This window comes from Canis lupus, chromosome 8 (genome assembly GCF_003254725.2).
Source record: "Canis lupus dingo isolate Sandy chromosome 8, ASM325472v2, whole genome shotgun sequence".
Lineage (NCBI taxonomy): Eukaryota > Metazoa > Chordata > Mammalia > Carnivora > Canidae > Canis > Canis lupus.
This window is the reverse complement of record NC_064250.1, coordinates 29,144,402-29,167,052: the sequence shown is the minus strand read 5'-3', so window position 1 is coordinate 29,167,052 and position 22,651 is coordinate 29,144,402. Positions and strand designations below refer to the sequence as shown.

General features: G+C 38.9%; 1 protein-coding gene across 8 annotated transcripts in view; it reads left to right on the top strand.

Annotated features, from left to right (window-relative positions):
* Window positions 1-20,950, top strand: part of FERMT2 (FERM domain containing kindlin 2) — an 80,504-nt gene extending 59,554 nt beyond the window's left edge. For 4 of the 8 annotated variants that reach the window (XM_049113174.1, XM_049113173.1, XM_025443632.3 and 1 more), the window contains 10 exons: window positions 5,614-5,748; window positions 6,704-6,753; window positions 7,949-8,073; window positions 14,054-14,160; window positions 14,289-14,510; window positions 16,514-16,537; window positions 17,052-17,072; window positions 17,707-17,831; window positions 18,132-18,273; window positions 19,669-20,950. In XM_049113174.1, coding sequence (XP_048969131.1) covers window positions 5,614-5,748; window positions 6,704-6,753; window positions 7,949-8,073; window positions 14,054-14,160; window positions 14,289-14,510; window positions 16,514-16,537; window positions 17,052-17,072; window positions 17,707-17,831; window positions 18,132-18,273; window positions 19,669-19,842 — 1,125 coding nt within the window. In that variant the 3' untranslated portion in view covers window positions 19,843-20,950. The remainder of the gene's footprint in view (window positions 1-5,613; window positions 5,749-6,703; window positions 6,754-7,948; window positions 8,074-14,053; window positions 14,161-14,288; window positions 14,511-16,513; window positions 16,538-17,051; window positions 17,073-17,706; window positions 17,832-18,131; window positions 18,274-19,668) is intronic. The other 4 variants (XM_025443628.2, XM_025443631.3, XM_025443634.3 and 1 more) reach the window with 2 other exon arrangements.
* Window positions 20,951-22,651: the final 1,701 nt, after the last annotated feature.

The following is a 22,651-nucleotide window of genomic DNA, read 5'->3' as shown; positions in this document are numbered from 1 at the left end:
TGGGATCTGTGTTGAAAATCACATTTCTAAAATGAAGCTTATTACTTGCATAATTTCCTAAGTAGCTGGGGATGATAATGTTTGTTAAATGGCTATAGCAAAAATAATACATTTTAAAGGTGATAAAATAGTGAAACTAAACATAAAAAAGTTTTTAGAATGATAATCCTTAAGAAGTAGGTAGCTAATATTTTCCTTATATTAAACCAGTGTTACCCCAAAAGTGGTTCTGAACTGCATATCAACTTTTTCAGAATTACAGTAGTGCTCATTTAAAAATTATCCAGGGCAGCCCGGGTGGCTCAGCGGTTTAGTGCCACCTTCAGCCCAGGGCGTGATCCTGGAGACCCGGGTTAGAGTCCCACGTCGGGCTCCCTCTGCCTGTGTCTCTGCCTCTCTCTGTGTCTCTCATGAATAAATAAATAAAATCTTAAAAACAAAAAATTGTCCACTTCACTACTGCTGTCCTCTAATAAAATAACATAGGGTGGCATCCACAAATCCGCATTTAAGAGACACTGAGGGGATCCCTGGGTGGCGCAGCGGTTTGGCGCCTGCCTTTGGCCCAGGGCGCGATCCTGGAGACCTGGGATCGAATCCCACGTCAGGCTTCCGGTGCATGGAGCCTGCTTCTCCCTCTGCCTATGTCTCTGCCTCTCTCTCTCTCTCTCTCTGTATGACTATCATAAATAAAAAAAAGAGAGAGAGAGAGAGAGACACTGAGCTGCATGCAGTTGACCACTAGATTAAGTCATTCTTACATTTTAGATTGAGTGAGGCTTTGGTGAATGCTCTCAGATTATGGTAGAATTCTGAATTCTGGTTTTGTGTAAAGTTCTAACAAAATTGGTGTTCTTTAAGTACAGGAGGCAGAGGTGACATTTAGTTATGAAAAGCTTTCACTGTGGGGGTGTCTGGGTGGCTCAGTCGGTTAAGCATCTGCCTTCTGCTTCATGTCATGATTGTAGGGTCCTGGGATGGGTCCCCCATGTGTGGGGCTCCCGGCTCAGTGGGGAGCCTGCTTCTCCTTCTCCCGCTGTCTCTCTGTCCCTCTTCTCCCTCTCCATCTGCCCCTACCTCCACTCATTCTTGCGCGCGTGCTCTCTCTTAGGTAATAAAAATCTTAAAAAAAAAAAGATCAGGGTGCCTGGGTGGCTCAGTTGGTTAAGTGGCTGCCTTTGGCTTATGATCCCAGAGTCCTGGGATTGAGCCCTACATTGGGCTCCCAGCTCTGCGGGGAGCCTGCTTTTTCCTCTGCCCAGTTTATATGTTCTTTCTCTTAAATAAAATAAAAATCTTTAAAAAAAGAAAAAAAGCTTTCCTTATGATTTTATTTTCTTCTCTTTAGAACACAAATAAAAATGCTCTTAATCTTCTAAATGCTTTTATGCATCCAGGAAGGTTTTCTGTTTAAGACTCCTAAAATTGTCCTTTGTGATGGAAGAGAAGCCCCTTTCTTCTGTTATATGATGAAGGAAAGGAATTGAAACAAAGCTTACACAAGGAAAATCTTTCATGATAGATGAGTTAGTTTAGATAGACTTGCTTAATCAACTAGTTAAGGGTCTTCTGTTGTGTTTCTAGATAATTCAGACTATCTGAAGAATTTCTTGAATTAAATTCTGGAGTAGGGTCGCCTGGGTGGCTCAGCGGTTTAGCACCTGCCTTCGGCCCAGGGCATGATCCCGGAGTACCGGGTTTGAGTCCCACGTTGGGCTCCCTGCGTAGAGCCTGCTTTACCCTCTGCCTGTGTTTCTGCCTCTCTCAATCTGTGTGTCTCATGAATAAATAAATAAGATCTTTAAAAAAAAAGTTCTGGTGTAATTTTACTCAGAGTACCTCACTTGGTTTATGGCTTTCTGCCTACATCTTTCTCACTTAGAATATGGGCTTATAATTTTCTAGTGAAGGTTTTGCCAATGACAGAATAATACATATAAAATATATGTCGGGGGAACACCTAGGTGGCTCAGTGGTTGAGCATCCGCCTTCAGCTGAGGACATGATGTGATCCCTGGTCCAGGGTTTGAGTTCCACATTGGGCTCCCTGTGAAGAGCCTGCTTCTCCCTCTGCCTGTGTCTCTGCCTCTCTCTGTATCTCATGAATAAATAAATCTTAAAAAAAAATGTGTATATATGTATACACATACACTCATACATATGAGTTTCACATATATATGTGTGTGTGTGAAACATATATGACATGTGTGACATCTATATGTGTGTGTGTGTGTGAAACTCAGATTTTTTACATAGTATTTATCTTTTTATTATAAAAGTAATGCACTTAAAAAATACCAACAGATACGAATGTGCCTGGCACATAGGTGCTCAAAAAAATTTGGTGAGTGAGAATATAGCTGACCCTTGAACATGGGTTTGAACTGTATGGGTCCACTTACATGCAGGTTTTCTCAAGTAAATATAGTCCAGTAAATGAAGCAGGCTCCATGCAGGGAACCCAATGCAGAACCCGATCCTGGGACCCCAGGATCACACCCGGAGCCGAAGGCAGATGCCCAACCACTGGGCCACTCAGGTGTCCCCAGAATATGTGTTAATTGATTGCTTATATTATCAGTAAGGTTTCTAGTCAAGAGTAGACTATCAGTAAAGTTTTAGGAGAATCAACGCCCCTCCCCCCATGTTGTCCAAGAGTCAAAATGTACACACAGTTGTATTTTCACAGAAATGGGATTATTTTGTAGCTTTCCCTCACCCACTGTACAGCAGATGTTCCATTTTAGTGCAGTAGAAAATGCCTCAGAAATCATGAATTTTAATCTGTGGAAACGGAATGTCCCAAAGCATAGGTCTCGGGGACCATTTTAGAATCTAGATTTAGAGTGGCTGCACCAGTTCACAGTGTAAGAGGGTTCCCTTTTCTCCGCATCCTCTCCAACATTTGTTGTTTCCTGCCTTGTTAATTTGCCCCATTCTCACTGGTGTGAGGTGGTATCTCATTGTGGTTTTGATTTGTATTTCCCTGATGGCAAGTGATGCAGAGCATTTTCTCATGTGCATGCTAACTCTGGGAAACGAACTAGGGGTGGTAGAAGGGGAGGAGGGCGGGGGGTGGGAGTGAATGGGTGACGGGCACTGGGGGTTATTCTGTATGTTAGTAAATTGAACACCAATAAAAAATAAATGAAAAAAAAAAAAGAATCTAGATTTAATGAGAGAACTCTGGACCAAAAACCCCCTGAATTCTTAGAAGCCTTCCCAGAGACTGTCCCAAAGGCTCTAGGAACCCATCCAGTACCAGAAGGGGGAAACTTTGAAAAAACGGCAAGGAAATGTCTAGTATTTTTATCTCCGACATACCGTACACTCTGAATTATTTTCTCCTTGGGGCTTCTGTTTCCTTGTGTTTCATGAATCTACATAGTATAAAGAAACAAGTAATTTAAGGTAAGGTGTGTAGGGCACCTGAGTGTGTCAGTCGGTTAAGCTTCTGCCTTCAGGTCATGATCCCTGGATCCTGGGATCAAACCCTGCCTTGGGCTCCCCGCTCAGCAGGGAGTCTGCTTCTCCCTCTCTGCCCCTGCTCATACTTCTCTCTCAAAAATAAATAAATAAAATCTTTAAAAAAATAAACTAAGAAGGTGTAAATAAAGAAATAGGTTAGTAACACTGTTTTGAAGCAGTTACGTTCAAGTCTGTATTATAACATTTAATAGATACCCCATGCACCTCTGAAAGCAAAGCTGGATTTTATGACCAGTCCCATTCATAGCCAGGGTTTCTTCAGGATAACTTTTTTTTTTTTTTTTTTAAGATTTTATTTATTTATTTGAGAGACAGCACGCATGCTTGAGCAAGCACAAGCAGGGGGAGAGGCGGAGGGAGAAGCAGATTCCCTGCTAAGCAGGGAGCCCAATGGCAGGGCTTGATCCCAGGAGCCCAGGATCATGACCTGAGGCAAAGGCAGACACTTAACTGAGAGTGCCACCCAGTTACTCCTCCTGGATAACTGCTAAGGACTTTTTGCATCACAGCCACCTGAGTCACTTAATAAAAATACAGATTCTGGACTGGACCCCCCAGATCTGCTGAATCAAAATCTCGGGGGGTGAATCTAAGAATCTATTTTTCACCATCTCTCTTAAGAATCTGTATTTTTCACCAACTCTCTTCATGATTCCTAATGTTACTCTGCCATTTGAGGCAACTGCCCAAGGGCCTCTACCTACTTCATTCTCCATGATTCGTGAACATGGAAATTTCTGTCACTGTAAGGATCTCATTTTAGCATAACCGAAGGTACAGCCAGAGACTATTAATTACCAATTCACTAAATCTTAAAATATAGAGGAAAACTGACAACTGGCCTCAAATTAGTTCACTGTTTCCTATGAATAAATTGTATTCAGTGAATGAATGCTTCAGAAATTTGGATTGCTACTAAATGCTTTGAAAGGTAACTGATTAAGTGATTTAAAAATTCTGCTTATCATTCCATCAAGATCTAATAGATCTGTAATAAGTGACTTACTTACCTAAGCATATTTAAAATCATGACTAGTTACTCAAAAGCAGAGATTTTTCTATCTACATAGAGGAGTATTACTACTCATTATGTATATACCCAAATATATACTTATGTGTGTATATCCACATATAAATGTAATCAATCTTATTTATTTTGTTCATTTGAGAGAGAGAGTGCATAGCAGGAGGAGAGGCAGAGTTTGGAAAGGGAGAAGCAAACTCCCCACTGAGCCACCCAAGTTGAACTACCCAAAACCCCTAATCTTATCATTCCTTTTTTAAAAAAAAGATTTTTGGCATTTATTCATAAGGACATAGAGAGAGGCAGAGACATAGGCAGGAGAAGCAGGCTCCATGGAGGGAGCCTGATGTGGGACTCGATCTCAGGACTCCAGGATCATGACCTGAGCCGAAGGCAGATGTTTAACTGCTGAGCCACCCAGGCGTCCTAATCTTATCATTCTTTTGTAACTGAGAATATAAACACCTTCCTCTGATTTTATTTTCAGTATTGAATTGAGTTGAGGAGTGGGGTTGGGGAGAGTAGAGCTTTAGATTTCAGCCTAATACTGATAACTAATTTTCCTCCGCTGGGTAACAGTAGTAATATAAGGTAATCAATGTTATCCATCTTTACACAAGACCTTATTCCTATTCTGTTAATTCATTCAGTGTTCATTGGGTTCAGGACCTGTTTTAGACACAGGGAATACTGCAGTGAGGGAAAAAAACACATAAAAAAATCTCTGCTCAGGGGCAGCCCTGGTGGCTCAGCAGTTTAGCGTAGCCTTTGGCCCAGGGCCTGATCTTGGAGACCCAGGATTGAGTCCTGCATCAGGCTCCCGGCATGGAGCCTGCTTCTCCTTCCACCTGTGTCTCTGCCCCCCACCCCCCACTTGGTTTCTTGGTTTTACATGTCCAAACACCTTTTGGATAAGTATTAGGATATTTCGGACACTGATTTCAGGTGCTATTTATTTTCTTATCATTCCAGTTCTTGGACACTTCTCTTTTCAAGTTAAGTGATGAAAAGCGTTGAATATAGATGCAGGCAGTAATCTCATTTTAAAATGTTACTAAATTTAGAATAGTCACTTAAATAAATATCATTTCTGTTTTCAGTATCACATCAATAAGCTGTCAATCATGACATCAGAGAATCATTTGAACAACAGTGACAAAGAAGTGGACGAAGTTGATGCTGCCCTTTCAGACCTGGAGATCACTTTGGAAGGGGGAAAAACATCAACAATTTTGGTAGGGTGAATCTTTTTCCTGCTAGTATAGTTTGAATTGATGCTTATCTTTTTGTGGATTTAGGTTCTTATAAGTATTGGGTGGATATAGAGAAATATTTCAAGCTTTACAGAATACAGGTGTTGGCTTTTCAGAAACTTTATGGAAAATTATAAAATTAATATTGTTCTAGTCTGCAGTGCTTCTAGTACAGCAAAGATAAATCTTGTGATATCTGCCCATTCTGTCATAAGCAGTGGGAAGACATTTTTGCAGAGTGAAAGGTAGTCTCAAGTCATGGTAAAATCCATTAGTGAGCTGCACATTTGTAGTGAGCTACAAAAGGAAAAAAATATATCTTGGGAAAAATTTTAAATACTAAGTTTGGTTTTAAAACTTAGAAATTAGGAGATCCCTGGGTGGCTCAGCAGTTTAGCGCCTGCCTCTGGCCCGGGGCGCAATCCTGGAGTCCCGGGATCGAGTCCACGTCGGGCTCCTGGCATGGAGCCTGCTTCTCCCTCCTCCTGTGTCTCTGCCTCTCTCTCTCTCTCTATGTCTATCATTAATAAATAAATAAATAAATAAATAAATAAATAAATAAATCTTTAAAAAAATAAAAATAAAACTTAGAAATTAGTTATTACAGAAGAAACACTTAGGGCTGTTATGATTTTGCATAATTTCATATGCAGATACAAACAGTTCTAGCTGAATTAGAATCAATAATATGTTCTTAAAGGTTATATGAACTGCTATTTTGATCAAAATTTTTATTAGCTTTTTATGTCATTTGAAAATGACCGTACGTATAACCATATAATGATTCTACCTTTAAAACCTTCATTAAAAAAAACCTTCATAATCTGTATTTTATGTAATTTTGTTTATTGAATAAGCTCATACTTGATAATCAGATACTATATATTAGAGCTTCAAATTTCAAGAAAAATCAGGAAAAAATGATTTCTTTCCTTAGGGTGACATCACTTCTATTCCTGAACTTGCTGACTATATTAAAGTTTTTAAGTAAGTACAAAAAGGGGAGGGATTCCAAATATTAATGAATGATAAATATTAATTTTATAGTAATGTTCACATTGTTGAAATTTACTGTAAGATTAGCAATGCATCTCTACAAGCATTTATCAGTTAGAGAAACACTAAATTATGAGAGAAAATAACTATCTTTACCAAATTAAAACTGTAGTACTCATGAACTTGTTTTTTTCTAATAAACATTTTTCTTAAAAGGGAAAAACAAAGACAGTATAGCCTAGATTGCATTGTGTAGATTCTGAGACATACAGTGGCATTTCAGTACAAAGCATCCCCTCTGGGTGAAAGCAGGACATAATGAACCATTATTGCCAGTGGTTATTTCCTTGTTCAAAGCCCCGGATTCTATTGCATTTTATTCATTTGATCATGGAACATTTTATGAGTGTATCTTATCTAGACTTTTATCAATCTAGGCACAGTCCACAGAATCAAGAGAGTTGGGCATTAAAGCAGAGAGGGTAAAGAGGACAGGATGTGATATGGAATATAAGATGTAAAGCCATTATGGAATAAACCCTTTACTGTAGCTAAACATAGAATAGCTCACCATAGAGAACAGTTTCTGAGATCAGGGCATGATTTCAGATGCTGCTCCCTACCCCATTCTCCCGTTACACATCCTTCCTTATCCATACTCCATCGTGACTATTCTGTTTTCTTTGTGTTTGGCTTTGGTGTGGCAAGTTGAAACACCAGATACACCCTGAGAGAGACAAGTATTTTCCTCACTTTAGTTATGCTAGGTACACCTGCCTGTCCAGAGAGGCCCCAGAGGCAGCCCTGCACACACCCAAGAACCTACTGGTGGATTACAGGACCTAGGAGCCTTCCCATTGGTGACATTTACTTCACCTTTTCTTGTCCTTTCCATGTGACCTGCTAGTGATAGAGATGCCAACACTAACAGAAATACTCGAATTCTGGTCCTTCTGTCTTTCTCCCCTGCCCATTCATTCTTTGTGAGGTATTCCTGAGTAGATTGTTCGAGAAGGCGCAAATCCATTAACAGCAACATTGAATATAACATGCTGGCCCAAGGGAACGGAGCTCAGCATGTGTAAAACTTGGCCTTAGACTTTCGCTGTTGTGAAACTTGGCTGCTAATCCTATTGATAAAGTTATTTCAAAAGTTATTTTTCTGTTAATTCTATTTGACATGTAGGCCAAAAAAGCTAACTCTAAAAGGTTACAAGCAATATTGGTGCACCTTTAAAGATACATCTATTTCTTGCTATAAGAGCAAAGAAGAATCCAGTGGCACACCAGCTCATCAGATGAACCTGAGAGGTAAGGAAAGCCTTGGAATGAGCAGTGTTGATGGAGTAATTTCTGTTGGCTGATCATTGATAAACTTCACTGTGGTGGGCCAGGGTAGTTTTTTTAGCAGATTCATTGCTTCTTTAGGTTCTATTTTAGGTCTAGATTCTTCTTTTCTTCTTCTTCTTCTTCTTTTTATAAGTAGTTTTTGTCACAATTTTGGGTATTCAATTTCACATGAATATTTTGTTGTAAACTCTTTGTGCAGTCCTCATTTGAAGTGATTCCACTTTTCTTGTCAGGTAAATTTATGGTACCTCTTTTCTCATCTTCAGCATTTCAGCATTCAGGTTTTCTTCATTCTCATCCATGTTGTAGTCCTCTGTTTTTGCTGACTTCTCCCTTCCTCATCAGCATTGTACTCCTCTTTCTTTACTGATGACAAGCTTGTCCCCTTCAGGTTCCCTAGCCTCATTTTTGGCTCAACAGTGGGGTAGCAGGCATCTATGGGGTTTGGCCAAGTTTTTCCCCTACCCCATAACTCTTCCCTGCACATTTTTGTTCAACACTCAGCTCTCAGTCTCGCCTCTGGGAAAGCCCCAGGATACTGCTCTGAGGCTCCTCCTAGCTGACAACCGGAATCTCATTGGTTTCCTCTTGTCTCTTCAAATCTAGTGCTATCACTAGGATCTGGTATTTGAGGCACATGTTATTGGACATGTTTCTACTCCATTTTAGCAGGCTTGCTTCCTGTGGTCTGGACTAACACCGGCTGGGAGCTCAGAGCTACTGGCTTTGGTCGTCGTCCCTCCCCCCCCCCCCCCCAACTTTATTTGCTATTTGGGTGACTTCTTTAGTTCTTCATACTGCTTCTTCACCTCCCTTACCTGATTGATGTAGTGGTTCAGGTAGAAGGCGAATTTCCTACCCAGGTTGGACTGGTTCTTCTGCCGCTGGAGAACATCTTGCTGCCTCCTGCCATGATTTTTCTGCAGGGTCTTGCAGATCGTTGATGAGCCCTTCACTTGTGGACATATTCACTAAAAAGTACCTGGCTACCTGGCTCACTTGACATAAGAACTGCACTCACCACACCTTTGGCACGAGTGTGTCCGGGGGAGGATGCAGTAGTTTGGCATCTCACTGTTCCACACTCTTTACAGCAAAGGCCAGAAAACTAAAATACATTTTCTGGACTCATTTCCAGTGAGATTTTGATTCCAATCAGATACATTCATGTGAAACTTGAATTTCCAATTATGTTAAGGGGCTGGAGAGACAGAATTGAGAAAGGAGCAAGGTGCTTCTGGGCTGTGGAGCTGCAGGGGCAGCCTCCTGTTTCCAGCCTCTCTAGGGTAGCAAAGATTGCACTTCTTTAGCAGGCCAGTTTTGAGGGCTGTATTCAGGGAGTTAATTCCTATCGGCCCGGCCCATTTCTCCTTTGGGCTACATTTTGCATGTACATTTATGATTATATGTTAAAGCAGTAAGTCTTTCTAACTAAAAATATCCATATTTGGACAAAAGTACCCAAGAAGGGGGCCCCTGATTCATTCACAAAAACGTTTCCCAAAATAATTTCATTTAATTGCTTAAAATACAGAGGTGCTTTCCTTGATCTATAGTCTTAATTTTCCATTCTGCATAGTACATTAGGATATTTTTAGTATATTTCAACAAAAATAATTCAAATCTCTACCCTGTGTTCTGCCCAGTAGTCCTCTGAACTGTTGTTTTAAAAAATGGGAAGTCTCTGTCCTGGGTAGAAGACTGCTATGCCCATGTGTTAGAATTCTGTAATTTTCCTCAAAGTTTTAATTAGGCTCCTGCCTTTCTCTCATAAGACCCATGGGTTTGACTTTTGGGTCTCCATCATTATTTGTTACTCTTAGACTCTATTGCAGCTCTGTTGTTGCTTCACTCCTAAGCTGCCCAGGACCATTCCAGATGATCTCCTCTCTGTCTGTAGACTAGATCTGTGTTCTGGCCCCTGTCGTCTTTGTCCCTGTTACATCCTTAACCTTCTCCCTGTGTGAAGTCAAGTCCTGGTATGGAGAATGGCTTACACATGCTGCCTCTACCAGGTTCTCCCAAAAGAGCACTTTTCCAGCACATCACACTAATGAAGATAACACCAGTCTTAAAATCAAATGGCCTAGATTCTGCTCTGCTATTAAACAAGCCCTATGATTTTAGAAAAATAGCTTCTTTGGACCTCAGTATCTTTTTCTAAGAAATAAGTGTGTTGGACTAGATGCTCTCCAAGGCCTTTGGACATCTAAAATATAAAGTTATAAAAAATTTAGTTTAGTAAATACTGATTGAATTCCTGTACTGAAAACTGTCCTAGATACTAGAGACGTGAGCAAGAACAGATGACAGTACCACTCCTCTAGGAGTTTAGAGCATGTAGGGAAGATAAACAGTTACAATTTGGACAACAGTACTTTAAAAAGTAACAGGTCAGGAGCTTGGGTGGCTCAGCAGTTGAGCATCTGCCTTTGGCTCAGGACATGATCCCGGGGACTGGGATCAAGTCCTGCATCAGGCTCCCTGAGGGGAGCCTGCTTCTCCCTCTGCCTGTATCTCTGTCTCTGTCTCTCTCTCTGCGTCTCTCATGAATAAATAAATAAAATCTTAGGAAAAAAAAGTAACAGGTCTAAGGGGGAGCAAAGGGACAAGGTATCAGTGTTCAGTGACAATGGAGAGAATCAGGATAGACTTTGTGGGGGAAATAATGCCAGAGTTAGAGTTTCACGAAGGGAAAGTGAATTAGTAAAAGCCAGGCAGGCAGAGACTGTTGTGCAGAAATGTATGGAGAAAGCATCAACAACCAAGGGGGTGTTTTGTGCTGCTTGAACGTAGAGTCCAAGGGGGAGGATGAATACTTTAGTGGTTGCCGAATCTGATTTCTACTAAAATGAGTGATAATAGCAGAAGAAATTGGCAGGAATTAAGAGGATAAAAACGTTAAGGAGATTGTTTTTTAAACTGGCAGCAGTGAAATGCCACTGAAAAGTCACTAACATGAAAATGATGGGATTCATCCTATTTATATTGGCTATAGTATAGAGGAGTAATTTTAAAGCAGTGACTGATGCAGATTAAGGTGATGAGTATAAATGGGGAAGAGGGTGCCAACTCAGAGAACCCTAAGGAACCCTCAGCAGCACCCTGGGTGACAGACTTGGGAGAGGCTGATGGGGAGGAATTTATTTCTGGCTTGCGCAGTTGAGTGAAAAGGGTTGAGAATATAGACGACCTGAGTTTGGGTGGAAAGATGATGAGTTTAATTTTGGTACCTGTGGAATATCTTTTGGAGATAACCTGTAGGCCACTGGATAGCTGGAAAGCTGCACTGAAGATACTAATGGTATTAGTTTTAGGATTAATGCTTACTGCAGCCTTAGAATGGTTGTCTGTACTATGAAAAAGCTAAGAACAGAACCCTACAGAACACCTATGTTTGCGGTATAGGACAGATTAGAGGAAGAGGAGCTTGCAAGGGAAACACAAATGCTTATGAAGACCATGGAAATGAGGTATGGTGGGAACTAAAGTAACAGTTGTTTTAAAAAGACAGTAGTCAATAGCATCAAATGCCACAGAAAAGTAAAATAAAGATTGTTAAGCCTCCATAGCATTTATAGCCGCATTGGAAGTGGATAGTGGAGTGTATTGTATAAGGAAAAAGATAGACCTCTACATACCCACCACACAAATAGGACAAATGTTAAAACTGAAGTATTATATTAAAGAAACATTTTAAATGATAAATGGGAGATCTTCTTCTCTCCAGATGCAACTCCTATCATGAATTTGGTGGACTTTCTCTCCCTTTTTGCTTTCTTTTAAAAATATTAGCAACAGCATTTAACTTTCTCTTCAAGTATTACAAACTATCAGGAAGTTGTGTGGCAATTCATTTAACCTGCAAAGTTAAAACAGAGATGTCTGAAGATATGTGATCTTTTACACACTTCATTAATCATCCAAATGGACTTAAAGGATACAACCCCATAATAATTAGACCTTTAAAAGTAAAGTACTGTGGTGCCTGGCTGACTCAATTAGAGGAATCTGTGACTCTTGATCTTAGTTAGGGTCGTGAGTTTGAGCCCCATGCTGAATGTGGAAATTGCTTAAATAAATAAACTTTAAAAAAGAAAAAAAAGAGTAAAATGCCAAAAAACCCAAAAAGCTTGGAAATGCAAAGTGAGTGGGAAGTCAGGTGTTGGTGTAGGCGCAGAGGCACTTATTAGGCTACATCTCAGACAACAATCACTGCATGCCATCTTGGCTGCCTACTTCCATGGCAACATGCTACACTTCAGTGTAACCCAATTACTGTTCCTCTGAAATGTTAAATGCAAATTTAACAGCAACACAAGCTTCATTCCTCTCTTCAGACTATCTGAGGGACTCTCTCCCTACAACCCCTCAACTTTCTCCCCATTAGTAACATATTTTCACCTCTTCCTTTTCCGGAGTCCAGCCTGCACACCATTTACCAGGTATTAACCTTCAATTCCCTAGATTCACTGTCTTTTCCATTATATACATTTACCAAAACCTTAACCAGGGCTCACTCCAACCACCTGTCTTTTACTTGCTTACATTAGGCTGCTGAGCACTCAAAGGAGGGAAGGGGGGGAAAAATCACAAAACCGAGTGGATAGGTTTCACTAGAAATTCATGGATCTCCAACTTCAACCTGGGCCTCAACACTTGCAGTACTTCTGTGTTTTTTTAGACATTCTCAACAATATTTCAGATCTTCTCAGGCCTCTGATGCCATTCAATCTCAGGGGACAACTTCATTTCTTTTTTCTTAGAAAGCCATTAGAAGGGAGGTCACATAGCTTCTCTGCCACGACAGCTGAGAAAGCTAGCTTCCCTCAACTTCCACACAGTGGAAGGAGGCACCTCTTCTCTTAAGGCTCTCCTATCCAACTGGGCTGAGTTTTCTGCCATCCCAGGAGCCTCGCTCCATCAGAGACCCTCTTTATCTCCCGGACACTAGATTTCTTTCTTCCTATTTCTAGTGTGATGTTTCCATCAGCATTTAACTTCCTGGAGTCTCTCCTATCTTAAACCACAAAGTCCCTTTCTCCTTTATCTTATACCTCTCTCTGCTGTAACTGCCCTCTTTCCTCCTTCCTTGTTACAGGCGAGGTTCATCAGAAAGCTATTTTTGTTTCCTATTTATTTATTTATTTATTTTTTGTTTCCTATTTACTTCTCAGTCATGGTACTTTGGCTCAGATCCTCAAAGGGCTACTGAAATCTGCTGAATCTGTTCTCCAAGGCCACTATCCACCTCCAATGCAACTATAAATGCTATGGAGGCTTAACAATCTTTATTTTACTTTTCACACAGTATCAGGGCACTTGGGTGGCTCAGTAGGTTGAACATCCATCTGACTTTTGGTTTCATCTTGGGTCATGATCTCAGGGTTGTGGGGTCAGGCTCTCTCTCACCCCACCCTACCCCTCTCACATAAATCTAGGGCACCTGGGTGGTCCAGTTGGTTAAGCATCTACCTTCAGCTCAGGTCATGATCCCAGGATCCAGGGATCGATTTCCACCTCAGGCTCCCGCTAAGCAGGGAGCCTGTTTCTCCCCTTTTCCTATTCCCCTGCTTGTGCTCTCTGGCACACACTCTCTCTGTCAAATAAATAAAAATCTTAAAATTTTTTTTAAAATCTTTTTTTTTTTAAAAAAAAACACAGCATCAAACTTGCCATGTGGTATTTTTTGGTAATATCCTTTCAATAGGACCCTTCTCTTTTTAATCAGGTTTTCTGAGGGCCACAAACTGTATTAGATGTGTCTCTGTGCTCTGCCTCAAACAAAATTATTGGGTGGTAAAAATTTCCTTCTCAATTAATAGATTCCAAAACAGCAAAATTCAGCATGTTAAGATACCATAAAATGAGGGCTGCCTTTTTTGGCTTGAGATTTCTTAAAAGTAAATTTGACCATTTTCACGTTTTTTTTAAATTCTAGGATGTGAAGTGACCCCAGATGTAAACATTTCAGGGCAAAAATTCAACATTAAACTCCTGATTCCAGTTGCAGAAGGCATGAATGAAATCTGGCTTCGTTGTGACAATGTAAGTTTTCCAATTAAAAGTATAAACCTTAATTTTCTTTGATTACTTAGAGTTGACCAGTCATCCTTAGATTTTTAAACCCAAAGGATATGTGATACATATCATATTTCAATATTTCTTTTCAACAGGAAAAACAGTATGCACACTGGATGGCAGCCTGCAGATTAGCCTCCAAAGGCAAGACCATGGCAGACAGTTCTTATAACTTGGAAGTTCAAAATATTCTTTCCTTTCTGAAGATGCAGCATTTAAACCCAGATCCTCAGTTAATACCAGAACAGATAACAACTGATATAAATCCTGAATGTTTGGTGTCCCCTCGCTATCTAAAAAAATACAAGAACAAGCAGGTATTTGATTCATTTTACTTCATCTGTTTTCTTCCGGTTTTATGATTTTGTACATACACTTTAAATTCAGTTCCCCTCTTAAAACTTTTTAGTGTTAGTGATGGTCTTAATTTCATATCCAGTGATCAGAGCATAAAATAGGATGTAAGTAACCTTCAGTCCATTTAAATTAGTCATTAAAAAATATTTTTCATTTAATAGGACAGATAATGAGGTAAGATAGTTGGGAGCATATTTACTCAAAACCTAAGGAAATCATCCTGTGAACAGGGTGTGTTCTTTCAGGGAATTGAATATGGTGAGGATGCTTTGGGTTTTATTCCTTATATAATTAAGTGTAGTATAAAGCGCAGCCAGCATTTCTCAACAAAGTCTATAACAACTCTTCTTGCTGTCAAAATGGACTTTCCAGCCTTGGAAATAAACTTTACAAGGGTAGAAATAGTTTATCTTTTCTTAACAGTAAAAAAAAAAACCTAAACCAAGATTTGCACATGTGACAAAGTTTGGTAAATTTTCATTGAAATTCGCTGCTTTTGTTCACTCTGTTTAGAATTCCTTTCCTGGAAATTAATACCATAAAAGGATTGCTATTTAGGAAAATGGTTCTTCGGTACAACATAAAAGGTTCTTTGCAGGGGAATTTCACTTGGGATAGCCCCCAGTATTTGCTACACCAAACATCATGCCATAAAAGGCAAAGGCTTCAGTCTGAGGTGGGGCGGTGAAGAAGACCTTTCAAATAAATATTTCATTTCTATCTAGTTTCATTTTTATTTCTGTTAAAGAATAATTTTAAAACATTACTGAAGGCACCAATGAAATACCCAGAACATTTACTAATTCTTAACTTTAAATATAATGTTTATCAAATGGGTCTGAAATCACTTAGCTAGAAATGTTCAGAAGTTTTAATCACCAAGTATTTGTCTTTAAGTTTCAGAGGTTGTGTAAGCTACATGGAAATTGTTTATCCCACAGTCCTATGATGTGGGAGTAGTAAGGAATGGAGGAAATGCTGCCCTGGGGAGCTTTGTGGAATGTAGATTGTAAGTTAAAAAGGGAAAGTGAATCAAGTACTAATTTTTTTTTTATTCTTAGTTATTTCATTTAAAAATTACTCATTTAAAAAAAAACCTTATTTCTGAAAGTGGATTCATTTGCCTTCAAAGACAAGGAACAATTTCAAACCTTAGCAAGCATATCATTTACACTATCTGCTGTCAGGAAAGAAAAATACTAAAGTGTTACTGAAGATTGCCAACTGTTGGTGTAGTTGTCAAAGGTACTGGATTGTTTCCTCAGAAGCCTTTTAAACGATAGTTTTCACTTTAAAAAGATAGTTCTCTATCCCTGATTTCTCAGCTAGCTTGTCATAGTGAAAATTCTCTGGAGGACAAAAACAGTGACTATCTGACTGTCTTTAACTCGCAGGATGGCAGCATGTGTGTGGTCCGTGGTTAAGGATTCTTCTAGCCTTTTCTTCCATGCTGGCATCTTATCAAATGCACATTCTTTTTTAATGCTCTTTTCTCTGACTAGATTTATATTGGTTGTTCCCAGAAAGTAGAGACCATGTATTGCCCTGACAATTCCTACTGTCAGCTAAGAAGTGCTGACAGGCAGAGTTCGTTGCTGTTGTGTGTCCAGCACTGCACCAGTCGTTGGATATAGTGCTTAGTAATTGTTAAACTATACAATACAGTGGGATTCAGGAATCCAGTAGAAAGAGGTTTGGGCCATGAGCTCCTCTATTCCTACCAGGGCCCATCAATAAAGATTGTGTTATATTTAATCTACTTTAAATCCCTGCAACTATTTATTAATTATTTAAACTCACTGTATGTATCTTTATATGACTATGATTCCCAAGCTGAATTTTTACATTTTAAAGAAAAGAGTTGTCTCTGTTTTATCCATGTGAATATACATTGAACTAGATAATCTATTTATAGCCATTGTTCCTAGTGTAGTATATAGTATCTCTTCATTTTCCCTTCCAGGAAAAAGGATGCAAAAAACAGATGGTAATTTGAGGGGTTTGCTTTTCTTGTGCAAATAAACCGTATGGTCACTGAATACCTTCAACTTATTTCTGAACAGTGATGCATGGGTCATAGTATCAGACTCAATCTGAAAACATTAAAGGTTTTTGAATATTAATTTTGATTTTGCTACTAAAAGCATTAGTTCTGCCTAACGAGTAAGAACTGGTAAATGAACAGGGAAAAGGGTATTTGCTCTTTTTTTTCCCTACAAATAATTTACCCATAATTTTAGTAACACTTATCAGTTTAAAATAATGTGGAAGTGTTTCTCAGTGTTCTAAATGGAAAATAATCGCTGCTTCCTTGTTTTCATTTTCATGCTTGCATTTACTTTGCTTGGTTTCCACCTAAAGTAATTTTTTTTGCATGGTTTTTGGCTGGAATTTTGGTTTGCAGGTTACCGCAACTTTTTCTTTGCTTCATTGCCATTTTTTCTGATTGCCTTTTTTTTTCTTTCTGCTTCCTTTTTCTTTCTTCGCATTGCCATCTACAGCCAGGCTATATAAGAGATTTGGTAAGTTCTCCATATTTACCAAAAAAAGAAAAGAAAAAAATACATAAAATATTTAAAGCCTTAGCCACAATCCCTTTTTATGGATTAATTTCCTTCCACTCTTTTTGGCAGTAGTCATCCCAAAGTGAGTGTAATTTAAATTAAAAGTTAACTTTTCTAATGATTCATTTAGAAAAAATTTTTAATTATTATGCTGGTTTCAAGTACTTTAAAGGTGCTAATAAATATTCCTGCTAGAAGTTTATATTCCAGGTACTCATTCTGATACTGTGTCTTGGTGCTAAGTTTAAAACTTCATTATTCATAGGATTAGAACATGCCTTTTATAGAAGCAGCGACATATATGTGTGTACTTGGAATATACCTCAAGAGTGGCAGTTACATACTCCTCTAATAGTACCTTTTGTTTCTGGATATATGGAAACTAAATTAAGAAGAAATCTATCAAGGTTTATTTTGAAGAGTCATCATTATACTAAAATTTCCAAAAGTAGCTGCAGAGATTTCCTAATTCTAGTTCTTAAAATATGTGATTGTGGGGTGGGGCACGTGATTCAGTTTTTTACTTTTTGTCATGATCCTCCCATGAAAGAATATTGTCTCGATGGTAAAGGTGGTGTTTAATCATGTTTAGATAACAGCAAGAATCTTGGAGGCCCATCAGAATGTAGCTCAGATGAGTCTAATTGAGGCCAAGATGAGATTTATTCAAGCTTGGCAGTCATTACCAGAATTTGGCATCACACACTTTATTGCAAGGTCAGTGGTTCTCCTAAACATTTATGTATAAATCTTAATTAGTGCCTTTTTATGTAATCTACTTCAATTAAACATTTAAAGTACCTACTGAGATCCATTAGCAATTTTACAGTAAAATGTCAAGAATATTGAAACCTATTTTCTATACTTGTAATTTTTGCATTAAAAATTCAAAATGATTTCTCTTTTTACTTATATGAAAATATCCTTTGTAAGAGTTAAAAAGCTCATCTTAAAAACAAAGCAACATGTCCTCCCATCCCCCACTTGTTTTTAAACTTTATGTTTTTAATACTATAGGTTTCAGGGAGGAAAAAAAGAAGAACTTATTGGAATTGCATACAACAGACTGATTAGGATGGATGCCAGCACAGGAGATGCAATTAAAACATGGCGCTTCAGTAACATGAAACAGTGGAATGTAAACTGGGAAATAAAAATGGTAAGCTTGAACAGTGTTACCTGAGTGCATGTAGAGCCCTTCTACTAAGAATTAGTAAATTAAGAATTAAAAGGCTATTAAATTCTGTAGATTATTTGTACCATTACCTTTTAAAGTATAAAACATGGTTGGTTATTTCCCACTTAACTTGCCATTTCATAACTGTCCCAATTATTAGAATTCTAAGAACATAATGATCTGCTTAGAGGGTGGTTTTCCTGTAGTGGTACATCCCTGTCAGTAGCAGCTACTGTTTATTGAATTCCTACTCTGTGCCAGTCATGATGCTAGATGTTTTTACATTTGTACCTTATTTCTAATCTTACCACGGCCTTGTGAGGTGGTTGGATTGTCCCTACTTTACAAATGAGGACACTCAAAGTTAATGGCTTAATGGCCATGATTGCCATGACTGCACACTTAGTTAACAGAATCAGGATTTAGACTGATGCTCAGAGGTCTAAAACCTGGCACAGCTACTACTGTATATCATGCTGCCCCTAGCCTTGGAGTACAATGAAAATCATTTAAAATAAACCATCTTTTACTGATAAGCCATGTGTTATTGTAGGATCATTAGGATTATTGTATCAGTTCCTATTACTGCACAGAATCTCCTATTTCTGAAATATACTAGTATCCCTTCTTATCTGTGGATAACCATGGTCGAGATGCAGATAACCCATCCTCCTCCTGACATATTGCTAGAAGGTCTGTAGTAGCCTAACACTATGTCACAGTGCCTGCGTCCTTCACCTTCATCCATCACGTGGGCATTTTATCATTTCTCATTATCACAAGGATGAGTACAGTACAGTAAAATATGTTGAGAGAGAGACTATTCACGTAACTTTGATTATATATTGTTGTAATTCTATTAGTTATTAATCTCTTACAATAACAAATAATAAAGTATCTAATTGATAAACTTTATCACAGGTATATGTGTGAAGGGACAAGAACCATATATACTATCCGTGGTTTCAGGCATCCATTGGGGATCTTGAAATATATTTCCCATGGATAAGGTAGGGGAGGGCTACTGTATCCACACATGATACCTAAAGGTTAAATATCTAGAGCAAATATTAAATTAAATGCAAGAAGTAAGTTTTCTCCCAGGCCTTGAAGAGAGACCTTCTCATAACTAGACTAACCAGAGACCATTGGGAACAGAATGACCTAAACCCCTTGCATTCAGTCTTCCTTTTCAGAACATGAAAACTAAAAAGGTGTGGGGGAGGGGTTAATAAACTTACTCTTTAGGATTAAAAAAAAAAAACAAGGCTCAACAAATATTTTGTGAGAGGGGAGACGTTAAATAGCATGGAAGCTTCGCTGGTCCCAGCCACACAGAGTTTTCCAGGGACTGACAGTTCTTGGTCTTCATTCTAGGTCACGGTAGAGTTTGCAGATGAAGTACGATTGTCCTTCATTTGTACGGAAGTAGATTGCAAAGTGGTTCATGAATTCATTGGTGGCTACATATTTCTCTCAACACGTGCAAAAGACCAAAATGAGAGTTTAGATGAAGAGATGTTCTACAAACTTACCAGTGGTTGGGTGTGAATAGAGACACTGTGTGATGAAATTCCATGGCCATAACAATATTTAACTTTGAAAGCTGTTGTTTGTTATATGCTGCTTAATAAAGTAAGCTTGAAATTTATCATTTTATCATGAAAACTTTTTTGCCTTACCAGACCAGTTAGTAAGTGCACTAACAAGCACGACTGTTAATCTGCTCTCGTGATATAATATATGGACTCAAATATGGCACACATTCCTTAGGGACATGAATTGAAAACTAAAGTAGGGGGCAAGTCGGGAACAAAACATCACTGATTTAATCTAGCCAAACCAAGAAAGTCAAGCCATCTACTTTAAAGCTATCCAGGGCTTAAACTATATGAAGTCTATTTATCATGTTTAATGCATGTGTTTTAATGTATGTTTAATTTGATCTTGTGTTTTAAAAATACCTACTTCTGGTAGCCATTGATTCTCCATCCCCCCATTCCCACCCCCAAGTAAATCAGGCCTGTGAAAGGTCCCTGATACTTAATAATGTCATTGTTTGACCTTGAAGGAAAATGCTATCAGTCCGTTTGGCTTGGTTTATTTTTGTCTTTGAATAAGCATGTATGTATACTGTCTTCTGTTTTTATTTTTACACCCTATTGTATTACAACATTTTTAGTATTCACCAGCATATTCACTGTCTGCCTAAAATATGCAACTTTTGCATTACAATATGAAGTAAAGGTCTATGAAGTATGCATTTTGTGTAACTAATGTACAAACACAAATTTTATAAAATTGTACAGTTTTTTTTAAAAAAACTCACAGCTAGCAAATGGCTTAGATGTAGCATCTTTGCATTAATTAAATGCTTTAAAAATATAATTAATGTGCAGATCTCATACCTGCTAAATTAAGAATGACTTCATTATAGTCATAATTCGCCACAGCGTCCTTAACTCTAATGCCTGGACTGGCCATGTTCTCGTCCGCTGTGCTGTTACAGTCCGCATTGGTGCTAGTTGGAAAATTCCTAGCTCACACAACCCAAAAGGGTGCCAGGAGGGGTGGATTACCAGTATTGTCCAATAATCCATGGTTTAAAAACTGTATAAATGCATTTTATTTTAAATAAAAGCAAGATATTTTATTTGTTTCTTTTTGTACTTCTTGTCTTTACTGTTTACATAGAATTAAAACTGAAGAAATGAACTTTTGCCTTTGGAAACGTGTTGTGTTGTGAGGACAGCTTGCTGGTACCAGAATGTCAGCAGACAGGAATATACTCCATCTCTAGGATAGGTTCTTCCACCACTTCACTTTTTTCTACTACTTAAAAATGAACTGCATGAATATTAGGAATCTAAACAGTATGACAGATGAAAGGACATTGTTGACTTGGGAAGAATTCGTTTTAAACTCAAAATGAATGACTCCTGGTCTAAAAAACCTCAACTCACATGTGTGAATTTACTGCCTGTTGTTAAGAGCTATTGGATCCTCACTTGGCTACAAAACTTCAGCTCTGGATTTTCTCCCTTAGCTCTTGCTTTTCATCAGGCCAAGTCTTCGTTGCTTTTTCCCTCAGGCAAACTTTTGTCATTGATGTCACTGACACCTGTCACTGTCCTTTTCTTGTGCCCACCACAATGCCACAGCCTCTAAAGCAAAGCGCGTATCACATTTTCCATGACTTTTTATACTCTGTCTGGTCCTACAAACCTCACTCCAAAATATAAGGGCTCCTTCCCACTTCAAAAAACCTAAATAATATATTCCCTTTCCTCACCTGAAATGCAGGTCACTAACTTGGTTAAAAGCCCTAAAATATATTGAGATGAAGGCTTACCTGAGTGCCTTAGTGTTTCACAGCCTCTGTACTGATTTCTCTGAGTTTGCCCCCCCCCCGCCATCCTAACAATCTCGATACTAATTTAGCCCCAGCATAGCACTGGCTGTATGTCAGCTCTGATGACTCCAGTCAGGAGCTAAGAGGGCTTCTATGCTCTGTATCCCAGCCCACATTCTCCAAGACCATTTGCACTTGCTCATCGCCATGTCATTTTGCAGACTTTCTTCCAGTCTCCCACATGTACCAAATCCCATTTTTCTAGCATTTTAGGAATTTTAGAAAGAGGGGCACCTGGGTGGCTCAGTTGGTTGAGTGTCGGCCTTCAGTTTAGGTCATAATTCCAGGGTCCTGGGATTGAGCCTCACATAAGGCTTCCTGCTCAGTGAGGAGTCTGCTTCTCCCTCTGCCCCCTCCCTTCCCTCCTGCTTATGCTCTTCACCCCTGCCGCCCCGTCAAATCTTTAAAAAAGTTTTTAGACCTCAAGAGTTCTTCCATGAATACTTCCAAGCTTCCTCACAGCCCCAAATTTTCTTACTCCGGTGAACAGCCACTAAATTTGGTCCTTTTTGGAACTTAGGAGCAATCATCCTTATTATGATTATTGCTTATAATAATTCATTACTCCCTTGAGGACTGGATCTGAGCCTCATAGTTGTTTTTTTTTTTTTTTTTAAGATTTTATTTATTCATGAGAGACACAGAGAGAGAGAGAGGCAGAGACACACAGGCAGAGGGAGAAGCAGGCTCCATGCAAGGAGCCTGATGTGTTGGGACTCGATCCCAGGATCACGCCTTGAGCCAAAGGCAGATGCTTAACCACCTGAGCCTCCCAGGCATCCCAGAGCCTCATAGTTTCTACTTAGGATCAGTTAACACGTATATGTTCATTGAATATAATAATGGCTATTTTAGAAATCAAGGAATTAGGACAACTTAGAATTTTTACAACCTCAGCATAGTTTAATATAGAGGAAACAGACATGCACACCAGCTATGCTTTAAGAG